We start from the raw sequence: 24,826 nt of genomic DNA on the forward strand, positions 1-24,826 counted from the left end.
TGGAAGACAAGCAACTTGTGTCTGACTCAGGCTAGACCTCCCAGCTCCCTGACTCCACGGTCCCTCTTACAACTACACTGGGCCTGCCCAGTGATGGGGGCATGAGGCCCAGGTGCTCCCCAGCTGACTCAGCAGAGGTCAGCCAGTCCTCAGAGGCAGAGCCACCTGGGTGACCCCGCATGAATAAGGGAGTCTGGAAAAGACAGCAGATTCTCCAGCCCAAACTGCAGATCCACAAAGTCATGAACAAAATAAGTGGTGGTTGTTTTAAGCTATTACGGTTTAGAGTGGTTTGTACATGGCAACAGACAAATGATACTGAATATATAAGTAATTTCTCCGTAAAAGCTGGCTATGACATTTTTAAGAAAAAGGTACATAATAGAAAATGAATTTTCCATACCTCTAAAATGTATGCTTCTCGGTCAGTAGTAGGAAGATGACTGAACTGGAAATTGGGAGTCTTAGATTTTGGTCCCAGTAGCTGTTCCAATGGGCAGCCTTGTAACCTGGGACATGCCATTTAAGCTTTGGGAGCCCCTGTGTGTTTTTTCTAGCTCTAAAAATGATTGGAGGTGCATTTTCCCAAAATGCAATACTTATTTCCTTGCTAACAGATAGTTCCGCGCCCAATTTTTCTTTTCTTGTGGATTTGGATTTAATCACAGACAACCTTCATTGTATTGTCTTCGCTATTAGCATTTGGTTGTGGCTACATTTCATATTTACCATAAAAGCCATATCCTGAACCTACAAGGAACCCAGAAAGCCAAGCTCATCAGGAATCAAAAAATAAATAAGCTGTAGTGAGAATTAAGTATGTGGTTCTTCACTATTTGCAGGGGCAGGTAAACTGCTTTTATTCATTTCTAGATTGTAGTAAATATCTGGAGGACTGAGGGCATGTAGTCTGATCACCAAATAAGAGGGATACTGTAGGGTTTTTATTTTTCCATTGATCTTGAGAGAGAGAGAGAGAGAGAGAGAGAGAGGAAGGGAGGTAGTAGTAGTAGTAGTAGGAGGAGGAGGAGGAGGAGGAGGAGGAGAGAGAAACCTTGATGTGAGAAAGAGACAGCGACTGGTTGCCTCCACATGATCCCTGATTGGGCCAGGGACTGTACTTGTAACTGAGGTACGTTCCCATTGACTGGGAATCGAACCTGCAACCCTTTCGGCCCTTTGTGGGCCAACACCCTAACCACTGAGCAACCGGCCAGGGCAAGAGGAATGCTGTTTTACAGCCACCAAATACGAATCAATCTGCCTGTATCACACATAAATGACCCAAGATACGTACTTAATTATCAAATGGGTGGGAGATCTAACAACACAATGAGAAGAAATTTAAAAACGCGTGTGGATGGAGATCAACTCTAGGACTAACAAACAAGTGAATTACAATTATATCCAAATACCTGTTTTATTAAAAATCTATCCATGTGGTAATGAGTCAATAACCAAGGTGAGTTTTCCTCTCTCTCAGGCATTCAGTGACTCTCACCTACCACTAGTCCACACTGACACGGACAGCAGGCCATGTTGTGACCAACTTTAAAAACATAAAAAGGCTATTCTATTGCCCATTTCCACCACTGTTACACAATCTGCAGTCAGGTATTTTTATTCCTAGAAGGAGTTAAGCTAAATAAGAGAGCACGTATAAAATATGAGGGCAACAGTTTATCTTAACTTTGCCTTCAGATGTATATTTTAAGTCTATACAAAGAAGCACTAGGTTGGCGCATTCTTTATCAAAAACAGTTTTCTGGGATAGAAACAAAGTATGTGGGGCCCTACAGTGACTTGAGTAATTAAGAACAGCATGGCAATAAAACATGGCTTATGGTTAGCTACCTGGAACAAATGTATTCTGATACGATACGTAACTTCATAGACATGAGCCACCTAACATTTTCTCTGAGTTAATATCCTAAATACTTTTGGCCCTCTAATTATCTTTTTTAAAATACGTTTTCATTGAGGACGGGAGGAGGAGAGATAGAAACATCAATAATGAGAGAGAATCATTGATCGGCTGCCTCCTGCACACCCCCTACCAGGGATCCAGCCTGTAACCTGGGCATGTGCCCTGACGGGGAATCGAACCGTGACCTCCTGGTTCATGGGTCAACGCTCAACCACTGAGCCATGCTGGCTGGGCTCACTAATTATTTTTTGAAATCAATTCACTTCTCTCTCCCCTCTCATGTGGGTTTTTACAGAAACTGCTTTGCTTGTATCTTCCCCCTTTCATTCTTCTCATTGCAGCCAGAGGCTTTCTAAATACAATCTGCTCTGTTTCACAGCCTCCGTGGCTTCTCTGAAGGCAAGGACTGTGTCCCCAGCACCCCTCCCGGGGTCTGGTGTCTCTGGGTCTACACCTGTGCTGTCTCCAAGGCCAGATCAGGGTTTCATTTAATTTTAGAGCCACCTGTACTCTGAACAGAACAGCGTTCACTGCTAGGGGTGACATTTGGGATATGATATTCTTTTTGTCCTATGCAGCTGAGGAGTGTCTTTTCTAAGATGTTAATGACCGAGTCAGTATTTAGAGTTCTGTTAAGCATCTGCTTCAGGACACATGTGCATCTGATGGGTGTGTTGTGAGTATGCTTTAGGATAGGGTCATATTGATGACATATAGTCCTTCTGAAGATTCCAATCTCTGTGGGACTATGACATGCTCAGGGTGCAAACAGAGAAAATATTTCATTTCGTTTTCTTAAGTAGCATAGACTAAAAAAGGCTACAACTGGGTGCCCCATCGGACCTGCAGATGGGTAAAGGCTTACATCTGCCCTCCCCTACCAACTCCTCTTTTATAGATATCTAGAAACAAAGACTTTTTGTTGTTAATCCTTATCTGAGGATATTTTTTCCATTGATTTTTAGAGAAAGTGGAAGGGAGGAGGGGGAGAGAGAGAGAGAGAGAGAGAGAAACATCGATGTGAGAGAGACACATTGATTGGTTGCCTCCCGCACGCACCCTGACTGGGGCTGGGGATGGAACCTGCAACCCAGGTACATGCCCTTGACTGGGACTTAAACCTGAGACTCCTCAGTCTGAGGGCCAACATCCTATCCACTGAGCAACACTGGCCAGAGCTAGATATCTAGAAATTTTATCTGCAACCAGATCATCTAAAGACCAAAAAAAGAAGAAAGAAAAAAGGCAGGACCGAGGTACTATTTAACCAAGACTCCCCCAAAGTGCCCAAGATTCAGGGTAACTGGGAAAATTGTGAAATTAGGGGAACATTTGAAACATTCCAGGTGGAAGAAACCCAGCTGCTGGGGAGCTGGCAGTCAATTATTTGGAAACTGGAGTCCATTCCAAGAAGCCCAGTCAATGGGCTCTGGGGCACCCCGGGCAGGGCAGTTCCCAGAGCCAGGAGGGCAGCACCTGCTCTGCCCTGGGGGCCGGGACTCTGGCCAGAGCTCAGCCAGGTAGTGTTTCCAGGCTCAGAGAGGCACCAGGTGAGAAGTCAGGGGAAGCCTCCCATTTTTTAGGTGAATGAACATATTTCATTGATATACAAGTTTTCTGTTTTAAAAGTCCATATATGCAATAGCTCTTAGGACATAGCTAAGATTCCCCGCATTTATCTTTCCGTGTCCTTGTCTCTTTAAATCTCTAGAACCACCTAGAAGAGGACCAGGCCCTGGGGCCGGGTGCCATGAGCCAGGCACCATCACATAGGTGGGGAGGAAAGAGCAGGATCAGGAGGGACAGAGGGAGTCCACAAAGAGAAATACGACGAACCCTGCCTTCCTTCATCAGTGTCTGGTCCATTCCTCCTCGGTGATCAAGGCAGCTTCCTATAACTGACTCCACACACTCCAGATAAACGCCCATCACCCCAGAACTCTGCCTTCAGTGCTTCCAAGTACCGTTTCCGGGATGTGCTCCAGGACTGCTAAGGTGCTCTGTAGGCACTGGCGTTTTTTTCAGTCTCCTCCTTAAAACAGTACGAGCTGGAGTTTTTCTAATAAATGTGGGAACGAGTGGCAACTAGACACTCTATTGTCTTTCAAGGCAGCTGCCAATTTCCGTTTCTTTCTCATTCAACTCTCAAAAATGTTTCTCATCGTTGCCCCCCCAGCTATTCCTCCCTTCCTCTCCCCTCTTCATAGCCTGGTTCCAACCAGGAGGACATCCCTCAGTCCTGGTGAGAAGCGACCTCAGTGACTCCCTCTCGTAGCGACAGGAAGAAAATCCTATCTGTAAGGATTCTGAACCACCCCATGAACACAGACTGCCTCTCAATCCGCTGGGCAAACATCTACCCAGCAGTGAACCATAAGACGTGCCAGGTGACCAAAGGGAGTTTCCTGACAAGGGCTGGAGAAAGAAACCCCAACACTGATTTCTGTCTGCCATCACCGGAAAAGTTCTCCAGCGGTGGTTCGTGAACACCTCCCCTCCACCTCCCCGGGGCTGCCGAGGTCCAGGAGACCCAAGGAACCGGCCAGGAGGAGCTGGCCTAAGCATTCAAGAGTCAGCAAACGCTCGGTGACCGGTTAACCCTTTGCAGCCGGCACCCTCGCTCCACACGTGCTCCTGCCTCGCTCTGCACCCGGTCCCCTGCAGCCCTCCCCTCCGCCACCCCAGGGCGCCAGCACCCCAAGGGGGCAACTCCTGGGACCCAGGGACACCTCAGAGAAACAGCGGCGGTCACGTTCCATTTCCGTTTTGTGAAAATAAAAAAAATAAAAAATACTCAGATGCTTAAAAATGGGGGAGGAGGGACTTAGAAATAAAGGGAAATCCCTTGCAGTTTTTCCAGTTCAAGTTCCCAGGCACCGCTGCAAGTTCATTAATTAGGGATTTAAAAACAAAAGTGTTTCCTACGCCAATCAGATGCCGAGCTTGACCAACTGTCTTGACCTTTGGGGACTTGGTCCAAGCCCCCCCCCCCCGCCCCCCCCCTATCCTGGATTTTGCCACTTTCCGTGCCTTTGTGGAATTACGAGACTTGTCCCGAGGAATCAAACTGAGAATCGCCTCACCCAGGGCAAAAGGAAATAAAGAAATAAAAATAACCCGCAAGAAAAGTCGGGGAAAGGATGCCACCAAGCCGAGCTCTGCAGCAGGGAGCCCGTGTCCTCCCCGCGGCGGGCCCGACGCGCGGGGCACAGACGGTCCTACCTGGGGCCGGGCGGCGGCGGCGGCGGCGGGGTCTCGGCGCCCATGGCTTCGCGGGCCTCGGGCGGCCGCGCCGGGAAACACCAGCGGCTCCACGGCGCCCGGAGCCCGCGGCGCTCGCAGCTGCCGCCCCGGCGCGGTCATTGGGCCGGCGCATCACGTGGCCGGCCCGGGGCGAGCCTCCCCGGCACGCGTAACCCTTTACCTGCGCGCCCCGCGCCGCTGGGCTCCCCCGGAGGTGCCCTGGCTGCACCCCCGGCGCGCGCTCGGGCCCCGATGTCCAACTCCGACCCCCCGCAGCCGGCGCCGGCCTTCCGGACGCACGGAAGCAAAAAATGCTGGCGCTCCGCCTCTGAGCACCCGCACCGGGTTGCGTGGCAGCCTCCTGCCCCAGCTGGAAACTTTTCCTGTCCTGCTGTCGGGAGAGGGGAGCTTCCCAGAGGGGACGGAAGTGGGGAGAGGAATACATGCACCCCTGGCAAGTAGATCTATAACCCTGACCCCCGAGTTTTTCAGTAACCTCCGCCGTTCTGGCATTGGCCGCTTAGACCTGGCGTGTGCACGGTCGCCTGCCTTTGGGACATGGATGGTTTGAGCAACAGCGCAGCCGCTACCGTGCTAATTCCCGGGGAAGCTGCAGGCTCGCCTGTGTAGACCGCAGCGGGAGCTCAAGGAAATCACGCTCCCCGCCCCTACCTTCTCTCTCTTGTCCTGGGGCGGGAACCTCGGCTGCAACGCTTCGTCCCACCTACAGAGCTCCACGCCTGTGCTTGTTGTAATCCGCGCACCTAAGGTGGGTGAAGAACTGATGGTTTTACCCTAAAATATTACTTATGTAGGGGACAATCTTTCCACCTGCGCTCCAAAAGTAAAATGTTTTGAGCAACTGCGCCACCTAGCTCACCCTCTTCTCTCTCCCCTCCAACTCATCCAGGGATGCAGCAGGATGCTGGAGAAGCAAGCAGAGAATACTATACCCACTGCCCCTAGTTCTCAATGTTTCTACTTAAGTGACTCCAGCGCCATTTACATGGCAATTGCCTTTATGGAGTAAAACTCATTTTTTCTGAATCTTCCCAGTCGTGTAGTAGCTGCATGCTTTAAAGGGACAGATTTATGAGGGAAGTTATACTCTGCTTTACATAATTTTCTGGTAGAACCCTCTGTCACAATAAAGGAACCTCATGCCCAACTTCTAGCTGATGTTTTAGTAATGTCCACAGGATATCGGTACATTTACCAGTTAGGTTATTCTGACCATAAAGGCTTTGGTATTTATTTTAGGTTTTAAAGTGTGGTTCCCAGACTAAGGGGAATGAGCACCGCCTGGGGGAATTTAGTAAAAATGCAAATTCTTGGGTTCCACTCCAGACACATAGATTCAGAAACAGTGAGGGATATGGGGGGTGATGTATAGTTGAGTTTTCAGATCACGGCTCTTAATCTGCTCAAGCGGCTGGTTAAGTTACTTCCATCTAGTAAAGGCTGGGATTCTGTCATGGCAGAGGGGGTGGTGTTTTGTTAACCTCACATTACCAGAGCTACATAATTTGTCACGTTGATACACTGAAACCCCACCCTCTGATGTGTCTATATAAAGAGTGATCTGTACTTCCTGAGGATCACATGGCGTGCCAAGTGGAGACCTGAGGGGTCCCTGTGCAAAATACAGAAGAGAAACCTATGGTTTCTTGAAGCATGTGGAACTGAAAACACCGTAATTCACTTAGTTTTTAAAATGTGCTTGTATTTTCATTGGCATATAAACTGTTTCCAACTGATGAGTCATGGAAGATAGGGAAGCTAATTTGAATAGATTTGTCAATATAGTTCTAAAAAAAAGACAAAAATTTTAAGTGTATGGTATTGGCTTACATTGTAACAAAAAGGCACCATACGAGGCATTTTAGACTTTTAAGATAGAGGTAACTGTTTGGATTCTTTATCTTTAGCTCACATTTCCCCATTGGATGAATAGCGTATTTCCAGTTGCCTGCATGGATGTCTGAACCTTTGAACTCTCTAGGTCCAACTTCATTATTTCCACAACTTTCATCTCCTAAACTATTCATTTTATACTTTCAACTCTGCTTTCTACCCAGTTTCAATTGAAACTGGAATTTGTTTTCCTTTTCCCCCACCAACTCCCGTCAGTTAAGCTCTTAAATTGTTCCTGAAATCACTCTTGAATTGTCCCTCCTCTTAGCATTCTCACTGCCACTGTCCTAAGATCAAAGTCTTATACTTTCTATCTCAGATCATTGCAATAGTCTCTGTATTGGTCTCATCCATCTCTAATCCACCTGACACAGTACTGCCTGAGTCATTCCAAAATACCATGCCCATCAGTCCATTCTCCTAAATGTTTTTATCATGATTCCTTTTTGACTACTGAATAAAGTCTAAAATCCCAACATAGCATTTGAGTTCATCCAAAATAATCGACGGTTTTTGCTCCTACAGCTTCCTTCACCTGAAATGTCTTTCTGACATTCTGACAGCTCAGTCCTAGCTATTGATCAAGCCTCAGCTCTCTGTCATCATCTCTTGGCCATTCCCTTTGGTTCCCAGAGTTCACTGCTCCTCTATGGTGTATTTTCTGCACTTGGCTTTCACTTTTATTAATAACTTTGTATCACAGTCTGTCTTTTCAAAAAAAATATTTTAAATTGACTTTTAGAGAGATATGAAGGGAGAGGAAGAGAGAGAGAAACATCGATGTGAGAGCAACATGGACTGACTTCCTCCTGTACACCCCCTACCAGGGATTGAACCCAAACCTGGGCATGTGCCCTGACCTGGAATCAAACCATCAATCTTGCAGTGCACAGGGTGATGCCCAACTAACTGAGCCATACTGGCCAGAGTCATAGTCCCTCTTACACCTGACTTAGCTGTGTCTCCTTTACATTGTAGGGTTCCAGAGGGCAGGAGTTGTGTGTGACTAATTTTCAAATCACCCTAGGGCAGTGGTCGGCAAACTGTGGCCCGCGAGCCACATGCGGCTCTTTGGCCCCTTGAGGTTTTAGCAAAGGCCAGCTTAGGAGTACCTTAATTAAGTTAATAACAATGTACCTACCTATATAGTTTAAGTTTAAAAAATTTGGCTCTCAAAAGAAATTTCAATCGTTGTACTGTTGATATTTGGCTCTGTTGACTAATGAGTTTGCCGGCCACTGCCCTAGGGCATAGCATAGTGCTTTGGATATAACAAGCAGGCAGTATTTGTTCTTTTTTTTTCATGCTAGGAGAGAAGATATTTAGTTAAGCAACAAATTCCAAGTGTATGAAATTTGTTTATATAAATACTAGAGGCCTGATGCACGAAATTTGTGCAAGGGGCTCGGCCCCTGCAGCTCCTCACAGCCTCAGCTGGCCCTCACAGCCCCGGCTTCGTCCGGAAGGTCGTCTGGAGGGTCGTTCTGCTGTTCGCTCCAATTAGCATACTAGCTCTTTATTATATAGGATTACTATATAGGATTATTGGTCAATTCCTCTATGTTTTCTCTGAGAACCAAATGAGAAGAGGGCTTAACCTTTGATGCAAAGGATTTAGATTAGAATCCAAGAAGGCATTCCCTGGCACGGGTAGTGGAATCATTTCAGGAGGAGTAAATTTTAAACAGAAACCAGTCTCAGCCATATGAAATGGAGGCAATAAGCCTGACGAATAAGTCAATATTTTTCTTAACATCTTGATTTTAAGTTTCTCTGAGAATAACTTTCTCATGGAGCTAGATACAAGGTTTCACCTGATCATTTCTTAGTTATCACCACTTAAGCCCTCCATTGCTGCCCTGTTTAAAAAAAACAAACCTCTGTGTGTGTGTGTGTGTGTGTGTGTGTGTGTGTTTGTGATTCTCAGATCCAATAGGTGACAAAAAGAAGAGGTGAATGTGGGAAAGTCCCCGGGTGTCTCACCTGCAGGGAGTTTATGAGTGGACGATTCCTTGGTTATCGTCCATCCCACTGCCACCCCCAGCTCCAGTGGGAAGCACACTGTCCTGGAACTTGTTTTCCTGTTAACACTGTGAAACCCTAGAAGGCACAAGCTACTTTATTAACCTTTGTGTTCTTGGCCAAATATATGCCCCAATAAATATTTGCTAAATGAATAGTGTACCAACGATTGTGGCACACCTGAAGATCCAGAGAGTTTGCAAAGAACCCCAGGAATCCTCAGCACCCAGCCTGGTCTGTAATCTGATAGTTAGAAAACATCTTAAAGGTCATTATCAGAAAGTGCCTACCGGATACTCAACGCTCTATTTTTATGTGCTTTGAGGAAAAAAGCACATTGATTGTGCATTGATTCAGCTATTCTCCCTAGACCTGTGTGTTTAGGTTTCTTCATCTGTAAATTTGGAATGCTACCAGTACCTAACACAGAAAGCTATTGTGAAGATTACATGGTTTAGTACATGTATAGCTCTGAAAATAGTGCCGGGTATATAGTAAGCACGAATAATAATGATTATTATTACCAACACTCTCTAACTACATCTGCCTAAGTTGGGAGAAAAACAAATGCCACACAAATTTACATAGTTTATCTTTTATTCATACAAACAATACATACACAAGACTATATTGTTTGAAGACTGCAATAATTTTCTAGTGTAACAACTCCGTAACAAAATTTAACTAAATGTAACATTTATGAAAATATAAATCTCTGATTGGGTAATTCTTCCCAACAATACAAAGTTTACATAAAAACATTCAATATGAGCTATCAGTTTGCAAACAAGTTAGGAAAAATCATTCAAGTCACTTGTTAAACTCTATTGGCTGTTACATGGAACATTCACACACTACATTTAATCCATCTAGGCATTTAATTCTTAGAAATGTGTGGCATGGAGGTCCAACGGATAATGACAGGAATAAGATGTGTTGCCTCTGAAGTGCTAAAAAAAAAAGCATCGCCTCATACAGTAAATTCCAGGTGATCTGTGCCTGGGCTGGGCCTTCTCTGGGTACCACCTCCCTGGCTGGTAGCTAGACCAGGAGGGACATCCTGACAAAAGTCTTTCACGGTGGATTGGGTGTTCCTCTCTGAATAACATCTCTTTCCAACAATCAAGATGTCACTATATTTGTTTCTTACATTGCTCCCCTACATCCCTGTGAGGGCTATCGCAGATGCTACCATGATCTTTATTTTACACTTTACAAAAACAGTACAGCAGGGAGGTGAAAGATCTGTCTACGGATATGTGATGAGTTCATGGCAGTGCGGGTCCAAAAGCGAGTCAGCTCCTTGTTCGTTATTCTGTCTACTCAAGTCACAGCTGCCCCTTTCAAGCAAAACCAAACCACCTCTACCGACCCCCTTTGGAAAGTTATCCACGGACATGTCACGTGAAGAAAATCACTTTCCCCTTTCGGGATGTAATGTTTTCTTTTAAATAGGTGACATAGTTTTTTTTAAAAAAGAGAGTGGATACACCTAGAAAAGTCTCTGAAGAGTCCTCGAGCGGAAAGGGAGACAGATAAAGAAGCAAACACACAGTGTGCAGAAGTAAGAAAGCGATTACAAACAGGGACAATAAAGAGCCTTTGGACACCCCGAAGATGTATGGGATATTTTAGCACAAAGACAGGCATCTTCCATTTGTCCCAGAGTATTTGGTCACCTATCTGGGGTTTCCAAGGAAAGAGGAGGAGGAAGAGTAAGGCAGATGTCGTCAGTGTTTCATAGATGGTGTGTCGAGAAAACGTTCCTTCTGTTAAGATTTACTGCAGGGATTTAGGAAATAACTTATGCTTCCATACAACTGACTGCACAGCACAGACTTCTGTTAGTACGATGAGAGGAATGAACAGGTGCTTGGACCAAATCGGTAATGCCCTTCCTGAAAATCTTCTCTGCACCCAGCACACGTAGGCATTGCAAAAAGACACGAAAAGATGGTGGTTCCTTAGTAAATGTGTTCTTTTGCAGCCCAGGAAATAGCTTCAAAAACCGTATGTCCCGTGATACAGAAACCTTGGCAGGCAATTGTCGCCACTGTATTTTCACGAAGGCCGGCTCTGCGGGTTCGGTAGCCCTATGACGGTGGCAGGTAGCTCTCGTCCCAGTCCAGTTCGTGGCCTCACCTTGCACACCCTTTCTCTTGGGAAACTGGGCGTCCGTCTGGGCATTTTCGATACATGATTTGGCACGGTTAGGCCTTCCTTCTGCAGACGGGGTTTACACAGTTGTCAGGATTGTAAAATGCAAGGAGAGATTAAGGCTGTGTTTACTGACGGCCGCACAATCACTTGAAGTCAAACAGCCCTGTGTGTTCGCGATTTCATCCGATTTCTCTAAAACCGGTGCCAGTCCGACCGATCTCCAGCCGCTCTCAGCTGGACCCATGGTATGAGTTATGTTGCTTCTGCCCCCACCGTTTTAAAACCACCTTCTCTCCCCCAGGTGATGTAGTCACTGAAATATGATTTCTACAAATTCTCTAGGGAAGTCTCAGGACTTCAATCCTGGGTAAACTTGACGGAAAGAACAAACCCAAAACCCGATTTCCCATTTCGGTGCATTTCAGGAGCATGTGAATCAGTCACACTGGGACTCCGGCCTCTTTCTCGGCTGTTAAGAAATGAGTAGTTTATCATTTGGGGTGCAGGAGGTACTCCGCCCACCGCTCTTCTGTGCCTGTCTCGTGTATCTCTGATGAGCAGGGGAAACCTTCTCGTCAGTTATCAGGGCCATAGCTGTGGCCCCTGGGTTCCAGGGCAGCACACACCCGGTCGTAGCAAGAATTGTGTTTCTTGGAGGGTGTCGCCTCGCTGGGCTCAGTGGGCTCACTCACCGTGATAGGACTGTCCCTTGCAAAGACCTCAGTGGACTCTCTCCACAGGCAATCCACAGACGCCTTGAAACAGTAGCTACTGCACTTCGCCCTGGAGGTCTGTGACGCGTTGTTGAATATCTGCCTGCTGTTCGAAGTGGCGATTTTGATCTTCAGGGCAGCGTCCACACGGTCCACCACCGTGTAGATCCCGATGCTCCCGTCGTCAAAACCCACCACGATGTGCAGGTGCCTCTGGGAGAGGGCCAGAAACGTGGGCGTTTTGTACAGGGAACAAGCACCGATGTTTTTGCCGTCGGCCAGCCTCATGACGATTAAACTGGACACGGCACCGTTTTCATCCTCGTCCTCCCCGCTTCGGAAGCAGATGTACACCAGGTAGCGACCGTCCCGGGACAACCTCTGCCTCCAGATGACCCCGGAGGCGTGCACCACCCGTAGCTTACCGCTGTGCAGATCCAGCACGTTGATGTTTTCATCTCCCCGGGAGATGATGCCTAACTTCCCGTTGGGAGAAATTTCAAAGTCCTCCAGCGTCTTCAGGAAGTTGCTCGGAAGCTGCACGCGGCGACAGATGACTTCGTCGGTCAGGCTCCAGACGTTCACCGTCTCGGCCGACGTGATGAACACGATGATGTCGGGGCAGTCGGGGATGAGCTTGAAGCTCACGATGGTGGTGCCGTCCTCGCAGCAGAACTTCTTGGTGATGCTTCCCGTCCACAGGCTGACGGCCAGCACTTTGCTCTGGGTCATCCCCACCACGAAGGTGTTGGCGGAGGTGATGAAGGCGTTCTGCAGCGAGGTGAGGATGTTGCAGACCCTGTGGCCCGTGGCCAGCCTCCAGACCCGGGAGGCGTTTTCCTCACACAGAGACACCACAAACTGGTCGTTGTGCGTGATCAGCAGCTGCGAGATGCGCTGCCCGTTGATGCGGAAGAGGTTTTCCCCGCTGCTGGTGTGCCAGACGTACTGGCTGCTCTTGTCGTCCGAGGTCACCATCACGTCCCCGGAGGACGTCAGCACGCAGTGCTCCACCACGCCCTCGTGTTTAAACACCGCCTCGATGAACCCGCTGCTGAAGTTCCACTTATGCACACAGTCCGAGCCGTCGAGGGAGTAGATGATCTCCCCTCGGGCGGGCAACATCAGGCTCTGGATGGGCTTCCCGGTCTTGTCGATGTTGGACATGGCCGTGATGATGTCGACGTCCCAGATGGACAGCACGCCGCCGGTGGATAAGGAGAGCAGCATGTTGTGGTGACTGGACTTCACCAGCCTCACGATGGTCCCCGAGATCTCCCGCAAGCTCGCCATGCACTGGCCCGTGTCCCGCCTCCAGAAGAACACGGCCGAGGTGTTTTCCATGGTGGCGATGATGCAGTCTCCGTTCTTGGACAGCACGGCCGATACGAAGCGCTCGTTGTGCTTCGCCCGGAACTTCTCGGCCACCTTCCACAGGCCGGTGTCTAAGAGCTCGATGCTGAGGGCTTTACAGATCAGAATTGCACTTTGGTCCTCCGACAGCTCGATGCTGACCACCTCGCTGTCTTCCCTCCGGCAGTCAAAGTCGTCGGTCAGCTGGGGGCTGGAAAGGTCCTCCGTGTTCCAGACGGAGAGGCTCCCCTCACTGTCCACCATGACCATTTCTTGAGCCGTGTCCAAGATAAGGAGAAACTTCACAAAGCCACCTGAAAATTCGGACGTCACCGTGCATAACTTTTCCCCACTCCCCAAGTGAAAGATGGTGGTGGTGTTCAGGTACTGCCCGCAGAAAGCATGCATCCCGTCCAGAGAGCACCGGACACACGTCACTTCGTACCAGCAGTGGAACTGGTAGAGGGGCCACCCGTAGAGCAGATCGATGACGGTGACGTCTTTGCTGGCCTCGAGCCAAGCCAGGGCGTGGTTGGCGGACAGCGTAAACCCATTGATGTAGGTGGAGCCACTTCCATGCTTGGTCCCTTTGATCTCCACTTCGGACAGGAGACAAGAATTGACATTGTCATAAATCAGCAAGGTGTTATTGGTCGTAGCCACCACGAGATACTTTTCGTCGCCGCTGAGTTTCATGCCCAGGATGACGGACTGGGCTGTTGTGATTTGCCTGAGAAGCTGACGCGTTTCCACATCCCAGGTGCTGATGGAACCGCTCTCCAAAGCCGTGAGCACAGTCCTGGGGTTACAGGTAGGCAGGATCTCGGTGACGTGCAGGTGACTGGCCGCCAAGGGAAGACGCTCCGGGCTGTACGTCACGTCCATGGAGGAATGGAGCGGCACGATGGAGCAATACTTGGGCCCGTCCTTGTCACACTCCAGGAGGAGGTGCCTCAGTTTGGGCAGGGAGCTGAGGACGGGCAGCAGCCTTTGCTGAAGCTCTGCTGAAAGGGAGCCGGGGAACGCAATGACCTTGCTTTTGAGGCTGCGGAGGGTGTTGGCCAGGAACTTCATCTCCTTCTCTTGCGAGTAGTTGTAAGCCAGCTCGATGTCCGAGAGCACTTTGTCGAACTGGCCAATTTTGATCATGGTGTACAGCCAGCTGAAGTTCATGATGATGCCGTACAGCAGGTCGTCGGTTTTCCCACACCTCGTCAGGTGGTACAAGAGCTCGGACATTTTCCGATGGTTGACGAAGAAGATGTCGGGCTCCAGTGGGTTGCACTGGAAAACCCAGGGCTGGTCTGGGGCCTGCCTGTCGAAGGAAGCCTGCTCCATGAAGTGCTTTTCTTCCTCCAGCAGGCTTCTGCTCTCCAAGTCCAGGCAGCCATTCAAGTAGGGGTCTTCGAGGCAAAAGGCCTTCCTCCTGCCCCCTGACCAGACGCCCAGAAAATAGTCTGCCAGGATGGTGTGCATTTCGTGCAGGTGACTGTCTTCCTTCAGGTACAGCTTCTGGGCTATGAGCTGCAGGTGCCTATTGGCCCAGACCAGGAGTGTGACGTTCTTCACGTGCCTTTCTATTAAGTATCCACTGAGACCCTCCTTGAGCCTCGCGATGTACAGGTAAGGTACTCTCAGGGGATTGCTGGGCCTGCTGTGCTCATTGAGCTCGTTCATGACACTGTTGTCCAGGGCCAGCACGTCCTCCAGTTCCATTTCACTCAAACCCATCTTGGCCATGGTGATGTAACCAAGAGCCCTGGAGACCAGTTTCTGACCACACTTCTTCTCCAGGGACCAGAAGAGCTGCTCTATGCTCTCATGAACGGTGACACAGAGGGAGGATTCATCGACATCTTTGTGAGACCTCCAGTGTCTCACCTCCCTGAAGGTCAGGTTCACGAACATGGGCAGCGTGCACTTGGAGAAGGCGTTGTTCACGTAAATCTGCTGGCCCGAGGTGACCTTCCTTTTGACGCGCAGCAGCTGGTGCTTGAGGACCTGGCTGCACATCTTCCTGTCCCGGGGAATCAACTCGATGTAGTTGTTTTCCTCGTGGATAAGGCACCTTAGTTTCTGCAGGATCCCGTGTTTGTTGGGCAGGGTGGAGAGGACTACCCGTACGAAGCGGGGAAGGTGAGCAGGGAGCCACCAAAGCTTCCTGGCCTCGTCACTCTCCGAGAGCTGCTCTAGGGCGTCGAATATTATTACTAGAGGTCTCTGCGGTGAAGACTCATTCAAAAGGTTTATAAATAAGTCACGGAGGTCATGAATCTTCTTGGGGTAGTTTTGAACCAGACACCGGTAGTTCACTGCCAATTGTTCGCAAACACTCAGGAGGAGCGTCCTGAGGTCCGTACTCATGTCTGTGCTTCCTAGAAATCGCACAACTATTACTGGGTCTGATTCTGGTCCTGCGTGTTCATGTAGCCAGCCATAAGCCTAAAACACAAAGGTGGCATTTAGCATGGTAAGACACAGTCACGTGCTCATATACTGCAACATCTCTTCTCGGGAGAGGTCAGACTTCTGGGAACCCGGGCCATGCAGAAAGTCATCTAGAACCAGGAAATGGAAGAACCTTCCGAGAAGGTCAAAGGGCTGTCACAAAGCTCACGCCCTAAAATCTTTAGGTGAGACCCTCAGGACCACTCATCTAAAGGTAATAAAATAGTGAGTAGTAATATTTCAACCAAAGGCCACATTCAGCTTGTAGTCTAAAAGTTACAAAGTGGTTCATAAAGAGTAAACCTGAATATCTAGTATGGTCATGACATTTTAAAATGGTGAATCCCATTTCTGGGCATGGTTGTTGGCGCATAGTAGGTGCCAAGTAAGTGTTTAATGAGTAGCTTACACAATAATTTATGCCTTATCAAGTAAAATCTTTTCATTAATTGGATCACACAATACCATATATGGCTGGACAATTTTAATTTCCAGTTAATTAAAATGCAATAAAATAGTACTAAAATGACACTGAATATAATCTTTTATGCTTCAGAGACATTTTTCTATGTTGTCATGCTATAGGTTCATCATGATTATTATTTATTATGAAAATCTGATTAAATCTGGTTCAAAGGGTTTTGCTAAATTTGTGCTTTATAATAGTTTACTATATAAACAGGAACTAATCATTCTCAATTATCTCTCTGTAGGGAACATGGGAATTACAGTGTCATTTAACAGAAGTGGAAACCGAGGTCCAGGCTGGAGAAATGACTTGCTTAGAGTTAAATGGTTAGCAGCAGACAAAGTTGGAGAAGTTAATTTGACTTTCATTCCCCCCCCCCCACCCTCCCTCGCCCTCTCTCTCTCTGTTTGCTGGGCTATGGAGAGGATCTTGGTAGAAAGATACTACAAGTGTGTTGTTGACTATCTAGAAGCCAAGGAAGTGACAAGCTGGGAAACAATTTCTCTGAGAGATGCTTGGCCAGGGCAAGGGGCGTGGGAGGGAAGGGCCTCCAGGAAGCCACGAGAAGGCCGCAGAAGAGGCAGGAAGCAGCTCTCAACACCTGCCGAGACCAGAGGGTGCAGAGCCCAGTTCAGAGCAGCACTGGTCATGCCCGAACTTTCTGGCCACCTTACCTTCCCTACATCCCCTCCGCCGCAGCCCTGTAGGGGTCATAAAGGTGGTTGGATTTGGTATTAGGGAAGGAGGGGGAGAAGTGCTGTGTGGAGAAAGAAAGGAGCCCTGGCCGGTGTGGCTCAGCTGGTTGGGCGTCATCCTGTGCACCGAAGGTTTGTGGGTTCAATTCCCGGTCAGAGCATACGCCCATGTCGTGGGCCCAATCTGTTTTTCTCTCTCTCCCCTCCCATCTTCTCTCTCTCTCTTTCTCTCTCTCTCTCAAAATCAATAAAAATATTTTTTTTTTAAAAGAAAGAAAAGAAAAGATGGCCATACCCCTGCCTACCACTGTAGATACTTTGCTGGGGGAGAGAAATGTAGACTGAAATTTTAATTATCATCTTAGACTGGAAATATTAGTTGCGGAACTGAGACTGATTTCATGTCCAGAAGCAGCTGGAGGGTGTGTCTTTGCTGGGGGGTGAGGAGAGCTGGGAGATGTGCACTAGTTTCCATTCGAGTGAAGGCCAGCCCCACAGCGTGAGTCTGAACAGTGGGAGAAAACATCAAGCTGCCCTATAATCACACCCCATGAGTCTTCCTCTTTCAATTCGCCTGTTATACCAGCAAATGGGAAACACCGGAGTGCCATCCAAAAAGATTAACTATAATCCAGATAGTAAACACAGAAGATGGAAATGAATATGGTCAATTTAACGTTTCCCAAAAGTAAGTCTTTTATAAACATGCACGTAAAAGAATAGGCTTTTACCTTCTTTGCCACTTCAGCTAGCAGGAGCGTCTTCCCCGTGCACGGTCCACCATATATAATAAGCGGGTTGATGTGCCCGGTTTTGCTCGGGAGGATGTATTTATGGACTCTGGTTAGAGATTCGCACTTGTACTCGTAGAAAGAGGCATATGTTTTACACAACGAGGAATGCTGGAGGATTTCGTCGTAGAGTGTATCAGTCTCAGTGTCAAAATTCTGCTGTACCGTTGCCTGAATTATATCGATCATGTCCTCGTAAAATTGTTTGCCGAGGCCTTCTATGTAGTGATTTTCTATTTCCTGGGAGTAGCCGAGTTTCATGTCACAATGAGTAACAGACGTGTATACTCTGAGATTAGATGATGCAACGATCGTAGGAATAAATTCATCCCTGAGTTTTATCAGCTTCTCCTGGGCTTCTGGGTCGCGGATAATCCTCGGGTCTGTCCCAGTGATATCCATGTATTTTCCCATCTCTGGGATTTTCACAAATCGCTCAATGTTAGCAATTTTCCTAATGTAGCAGACGCACTTCTTCAGGAATGCGGGAGTTTGCTTGCCTAGGGCGAAGTCAAACTCATCCTCTATAGCTGAAAGCAAACAAAATCAGCTTATTGCACGAAACAAAGAAGCAACAGACTGTCAGCCCAGCTCTTAACTCTCCAGTCCTAGTGGCAGATTATTTTATAGAATAATTTCTTCACTCCTTAATTTCCTATTTGTGTTTCCTACACAGCCTGGAACCCAGAACAATGGGTTTTAAATACAATTCTTTCATTCTCTCCCCAGTAGCAAGGAGAGGTTGAACATAAGCATAAGAAAGAAAGCATACCAAGTTTATATTTAGGTTACTCCTTACTTAGCTTTCCTCTCAGACGTCAGGGGTCTAAGAGTGAAGAGCAGGGACCCATTGGGGCCAGGAAAGAATGAGGAGGAGGCCGAATGACAGATCCAGTTTACTGCTTCCTGGTCAGTCTCCCCTTTACATGTAGCTTCACCATTTTGTTTGAAGTGCATCGTACCCCGAACAGTTACGGGTAAAAATCAATATGAAAAGCATGTTTAAAAATACAATCATGTTCTGATTATTGATCAATCTGAATTATCCATGTCACTGTTAAACCACATTATATCTATCAGGTCAGGTACAGAAAAATGACTTAGTATGTAACTTCATTTCTTCTAAGATAAGGCTTATAAAACATATGCTTACATACAAGTAAATATACATTATAAATCACTCAAGGCTCCATAGGAACATTTAAAATTAGATCCGTCGTAAGAAAAACATCACTTGTGCATTATTTTAGGGAAGAAAAATAAAAATGAATGAAATGAATTTTAAGGCATGCAGTCTTGTTAAACTGCCCACCTGCCTTCACTTCCTTCTTTCTTGTCTCCCTCCCCCTTCGCTATCCTTCATCCAGTTGGTCTTATTGAGCACCTACTATGTGCCAGGCATGCTGCTGGTTGCTCAGGATGCAATGGAGAGAAAACAGACAATGCTGAGAGAAAAAAACCTTTATGGAGCTCTCAGTCCAGTGGAGGACAGCAGACACGAACCACAGAGCACCACTAATAAATGTATTATGATTGTTTCAGTCCCAGGAAGGAGAATAACATGGTGCAGTGACAGAAAACAATCGGGGGTGGGGAGGAGGGTGACCCTAATCCACTTGGAGAGGCCAGGAAAGGAGGTACCATATTTTCCAGCATATAAGACGACTTTTTAACCCAGGAAAATCTTCTATACGCCCAGTCGTCTTATACGCCAGAAAATACGGTTAAGTACTGAGCTTGAGTCTGATGGGAGCATGGGGTGAGGGGGTGGCGCTCAGAATACACAGGGCTGGTCATAAGCGGAAAACATTGCCATGTGCTGTCCACAACTCCAACATCAAGCGAAACCTGAAACATACTTGTATTCTATACAGTGACTATTAAGGAATGTGGGGGTTTTATTTTAAAAAGATGCCTTTTAGTGGGACTCCCGTAATAATATTGCTTCAGTGATGATAGTGATTGATCAAAATTTGTGACTTAAGAAGATATATTTGTAAGAAGATATATTTATAGCCACCAGTGTTGAGTGAGCTGTGTCATTTGCGTCAGCATGTTTTACTAAGGGTTTTAATCAGACAACTTGATTAAGGAGGTCAGTCTAGTCTTCTTTTTATAGAAGAGCAGGGACTCCTGATAATGTAGACTAGGAAAGATTCAAGAAACCTTGACTTGATGAGCGCCTGCAGAGAGCAGCCTTTGGCCCACGTCTTTTCCAGGCATCTGTGTGAAACGCCAGGGGCCACGCTGGATTGGCTGGGTGCTGCATTCTCAGTATCAGGAAGAGAGACAAGTGGCCAAACCATAATCTCTACACATAATGAATGATAACCAGGACATGCACTGCTACCTCTGACTCCTGAAAACAAGTCAACTGTAACCTAACTGACATGGGTATCACTCTAGGGACAAGAGTATATTCCAGGGTCAACTGTAGTATATTTTATATTTTCAGAAATCTTGAAAATACGAATACTAGCAATCATGAGTGTTGATAATAAATGCAGCATAGAAAGAGATACAGACAAAGCAAGTTGGTAGAGCCCACCTAAGCTTGGCTCAGGGGGAAAAAGACAGACTGTACATAAGAGTGCCTGGTTGATGGTCTAGACCTAATAAATATACCTGAATAAAAAAGCCATCAAAGATGAAGTCAATTCCAGAGTTATTTTTAGAAGCAAAGTGCATCGTCATGATTTCAGGGGACTTTTATGAATAATTTCTGATATTTACTTGTCTATAAATATTATAAACTTCACCCTTCCTTACTATGCAGTATTTGTTTTCTGTCCTTGCATTTTTCTTAATATCCGAAAATTGAACCAGTCACAGCACCTGGTACAGGACACACTAGGAGGATAGGCCCAGCCCTGGTAACTAGCATTCATGAGACATTAATCTCTGTACTCTCCCCTCAGTTTTGACTGTAGAATACCATTTTGAGGTCTAATTTATTTCTCTTCCTCTCCTGTTATATAAAAATGTAAAGCTTTCCAGATTCTAGTTAGTATTCATATTTTCAAGATTTCTGAAAATATAAAATACTAGAGGCCCGGTGCATGAATTTGTGCACGGGTGGGGTCCCTCGGCCTGGTCGGCGATTGGGGCAGATTGGAGCGTCTTGCCCAGTTCCGATTGGGGCCATCGGGGCCAGCCAGTGGGGGTGGGGGTAGGGGCCCCGGGAGGTTGGCCGGCCAGGGAGAGGGGCCTTGGGAGGTTGGAGGTTGGCCAGCCAGTGGGGGGCTGGGGGAGAGGGTCTGTGGGAGGTTCTGATCAGGGCTGGCCGGCTGGCAGGGAGTGGGGAGGGGCTGTGGGAGGTTCTGATGGGGTGATTGGGGCCAGCAGGGGCAGGGGCCACGGAGGTTGGCCAGGGGCCGTGGAGGTTGGCCAGCAGCGGGAGGTTGGCTATGGGAGTGTACTGACCACCAGGGGGCAGCTCCTGCATTGAGTGTCTGCCCCCTGGTGGTCAGTGCGCATCATAGTGACTGGTTGTTCGGTTGTAATGGTCACTTAGGCTTTTATATATATAGATACTACAGTTGACCCTTGAACAACATGGGTTTGAGCTGTGCAGATCCACTTATATGTGGGATTTTTTTCAATAAATATGTACAGTACTGCAAATGTATTTTCCCATCCTTATGTTTAAATTTCCCATCCTTATGATTTTATTAATATTTTCTTTTCTCTAGGTTAATTTTTGTGTGAGAATACAGTATATAATACATACACAAAATATGTGTTAATCGAGTGTTTATGTTATTGGTAAAGCTTCCAGTCAACAGTAGGCTATCAGTATTTAAAATTTGGGGGTGTCAGGTTATGTGTGGATATTTGACTGCACAGGGGGGTTGGCACCCCTAACCCACACATTGTTCCAGGGTTATCTGTACATCCATTTCAAAGGGTGGGTACTTCTCCAGCAATTTTCATTGTGCAGATATGGTCTTAAAATGAGTTTGAAATGTAAAATAAATAAAACTGTCCTGAGCATGTATATCTGTAAGAAGCAGAAAACAGACGACTTGTAGTAGTTCATACTACATAGTATCAAATTATTTATCCTCCTAAATATCTGTGTGAACAGAGTTCTTTAGTGTGGAGAAAATGAGAAGAAAGTGTTTGGCGACGAACTATCTGAACCCTTGAGCTGTATGATTCTGAAGAGAGGATGCCTTCCCCAAACTGATGTTTCTTGCCAAGAACAGGAAAGCTTTTGCTGTGGGCACTATTTTTTTCTAACACAGCATGCTTTTAAAACAGGGTGGTTCTTCCTTTGATAATGATGAAGATCCAGAGCCTCAAACATGGATCAACAAGATCCCAAAGGAACAGGGATGTTTGTTCATCTGTGTATTCGGGAGACACTGCTCATTCCTGCCAAGTTTAGTGTTTTCAGGAAGATTTAAAATAAGACCTAATTTTTGACAGCTTGCAGAGAATGACTTGGTCAGAATTATTTATGATTTCTTTGAGCTGGAATCCATGTATCCAGGGAGAATAGTATCACGTGCTGTTCATGTTTTCACAAATGCTTTGCTATCATTCTCTAAACCAATCTGAAAATGCAACTACGGTTGCTTTTTCTTTAGTAATTCTTTACTATCGACTTTCAAAATAAATGCTACACTGTTGGCTCTGATTCCTTCTGTCATTCAGCTCAAACATCATTTCCTTATTGCACACTCTATCTAAATCTGGACCCACTCCTCCTTCATCAGGCCCTATCAGCCTATTACTATTTTGTTCTATACACATCACTTATCCTTTCTGAAATGATCTCGTTCATTTATTTGATTACTTGCCTATCATTTATTTCTCCCCCCTCCCCCGCCCCCGCCACACACTAAAAATAAGTTCTGGGAGAGCAGAGACCTTGCCTTCCTATTCATGATTGTTTCCCTGGTGCCTGGCACATAGTATAAACTCAATGAATGCTTACTGAGTGGGTGAGTGAATGAATGAATGAATGAATGAATGAACAGTTTAACTGAGTAACACTGGCTGGGTCTGGTCTATTATATCTAGCATGTTCTGACTTCTTTCAAAAAGTACATTTTCTGGAGAAGTCCTCAAGTGAAGTAAAGGCTTATCGATGAGTTAAAAACAAAAGAACATTTGTCTCTCCAGGAGATGGAGACATTTAGGAAAATTAAATGTTACCAGGTACTGAAGAAAATTTAATTTGCCGAACCATGAAAGGGAAGCAGTGAATGCGTCTATTATCTATCTGTTCCTTAGTGCACTGAGGATCTACAAAAATTACCTGAGAACAGGTACCTCTTAGCTTGGCTGTGCTTCATTTTCCCCTGTTCGTGTAACAGTTTCACAGCAGCCTTAAATATCTTTTTGATCTCATCTGATATTTCTTGCCAGGTCTTCTCATTCTCCGCATGGGCAGAAGGCTGCATCTATGGAAATGTGAAAGTGAGATACGTCTTAAAACCATCAAAGAAACACTGGTATTTAAAAGCAAAAGAACTATTATTATTTGAAGGTTTCTGTGTGCCAATACTATGATAGGAGATTAACAGACAGTATCTCACTTGATGCTCCCACTAACTCCAAAAAGTTACAAATTGCTTCCATGCTGTATGTGAACTTGCCCAAGTTACACAAGGGTGCGAATCCAAACAGGATGTATTTGCTGGGCTTTCTTATTATACCATGTCGTTCCCTCTTGATTTTTGATACAAATGTCATAACAAAAATCATATCTTTAATATTCTCTAAAGAGGAAGGAAAGTTGAAGGGGAAGTGCTCATATGTTATAATTTAATTGTTTTCATTGTTTCTTCTTCATTTGTTTTTCTGATCTTCTAGGAAATAAAACAGGAGTTTGCCTACCAAGAAAGTAACATTCATCTATTCATTCATTAAATTTTTTTTTTTTGTCCAAAGAGTGTATTTGAATGGAATTTTCACAAAACCTGGAATGTTTTCCCAAAATGGAAAGCAAAGGTAAAAATTATAGGCACTGTATGGTGTATCCATGACGGGGCTCAATACTAGTAAAATCAGAGTTTGCAGGAAATGGAAAGAGTAAGCTGCCACTCCTGTTTTGAAGTTCAAAGTGTATGGCTCCACCTAAGATAATCCCACCTTGATGCTTCCTCCAACCACACTTTCTCTCTATTTGCTCTTAGAGGACTTTTAGTGGATCCATGCAGACCTTCCCTGGCTCCAGAGAGGTAGCCCAACACACAACAACGTTCTGTGTGTTCCCACTCATCCTTTCAAAGCCTTTAACCAATTCCCTTTTCCTGCCTGCTCCTCCAAAGTATTTAAAAATGTTTTATGTTGCCCTAGCAAGTGGTCGGCTCGCGAGCCACATGCGGCTCTTTGGCCCCTTGAGTGTGGCTCTTCCACAAAATACCATGGCCTGGGCGAGTCTATTTTGAAGAAGTGGCATTAGAAGAAGTTTAAGTTTTAAAAATTTGGCTCTCAAAAGAAATTTCAATCGTTGTACTGTTGACATTTGGCTCTGTTGACTAATGAGTTTGCCGACCACTGCCCTATCCGGTTTTGTGCAGTGGTTGGAGTGTCAGATCCCACATCTGATTCCAGTCAAGGGCATGTACTTCGGTTGCAGGCTCGATCCCCGTGTCCCTGTGGTGTGTGTAGGAGGCAACCAATTGATGTGTCTCTCTCACATCAGTGTTTCTCTCTCTGTCTCTCCCTCTTCCTTCCACTCTCTCTAAAAATCAATGGGAAAATATCCTTGGGTGAGGATTAACAACAACAAAAAGTTTTATGTCTACAATCAATTGACAATAATTATGAACTGTAATAAACCTAAAATTTGGATGAATGACATGTTAGATATTTTAAGATGCATGTTACACAACTTATGTAATAATTTCAGGCCAACATTTTAAGTAGATGACTTAATACTATTTTTGTAGAAAACTAAATTCACACTGATAATCAGAAATGTTCCCAGTCATGCAATTCAAAGGTAACACAGCTGAAAACTGGAATATTAGCTTGACACACACACACATACATGTTCAATAGTCATATTTAACAACCATTTATGCAGAAATATCATGTGTGGTTTAGAGAATAATTTAAATTTCCCCAGAGGATCA

General features: G+C 46.1%; 2 protein-coding genes across 2 annotated transcripts in view; both read right to left on the minus strand.

Annotated features, from left to right (window-relative positions):
* C2H4orf19 (chromosome 2 C4orf19 homolog) overlaps positions 1–5,188 on the minus strand; it is a 72,158-nt gene extending 66,970 nt beyond the window's left edge. The window contains exon 1 of the mRNA XM_054723918.1: positions 5,150–5,188. The gene's annotated coding sequence lies outside the window, so the exon portion shown is untranslated. The remainder of the gene's footprint in view (positions 1–5,149) is intronic.
* A 6,623-nt stretch (positions 5,189–11,811) lies between these two features.
* Positions 11,812–24,826, minus strand: part of NWD2 (NACHT and WD repeat domain containing 2) — a 137,516-nt gene continuing 124,501 nt past the window's right edge. The window contains exons 5-7 of the mRNA XM_008140206.3: positions 23,002–23,146; positions 17,676–18,265; positions 11,812–15,774 (exon numbers count right to left, since the gene is read on the minus strand). Coding sequence (XP_008138428.2) covers positions 11,842–15,774; positions 17,676–18,265; positions 23,002–23,146 — 4,668 coding nt within the window. The 3' untranslated portion in view covers positions 11,812–11,841. The remainder of the gene's footprint in view (positions 15,775–17,675; positions 18,266–23,001; positions 23,147–24,826) is intronic.

This window comes from Eptesicus fuscus, chromosome 2 (assembly GCF_027574615.1).
Source record: "Eptesicus fuscus isolate TK198812 chromosome 2, DD_ASM_mEF_20220401, whole genome shotgun sequence".
Lineage (NCBI taxonomy): Eukaryota > Metazoa > Chordata > Mammalia > Chiroptera > Vespertilionidae > Eptesicus > Eptesicus fuscus.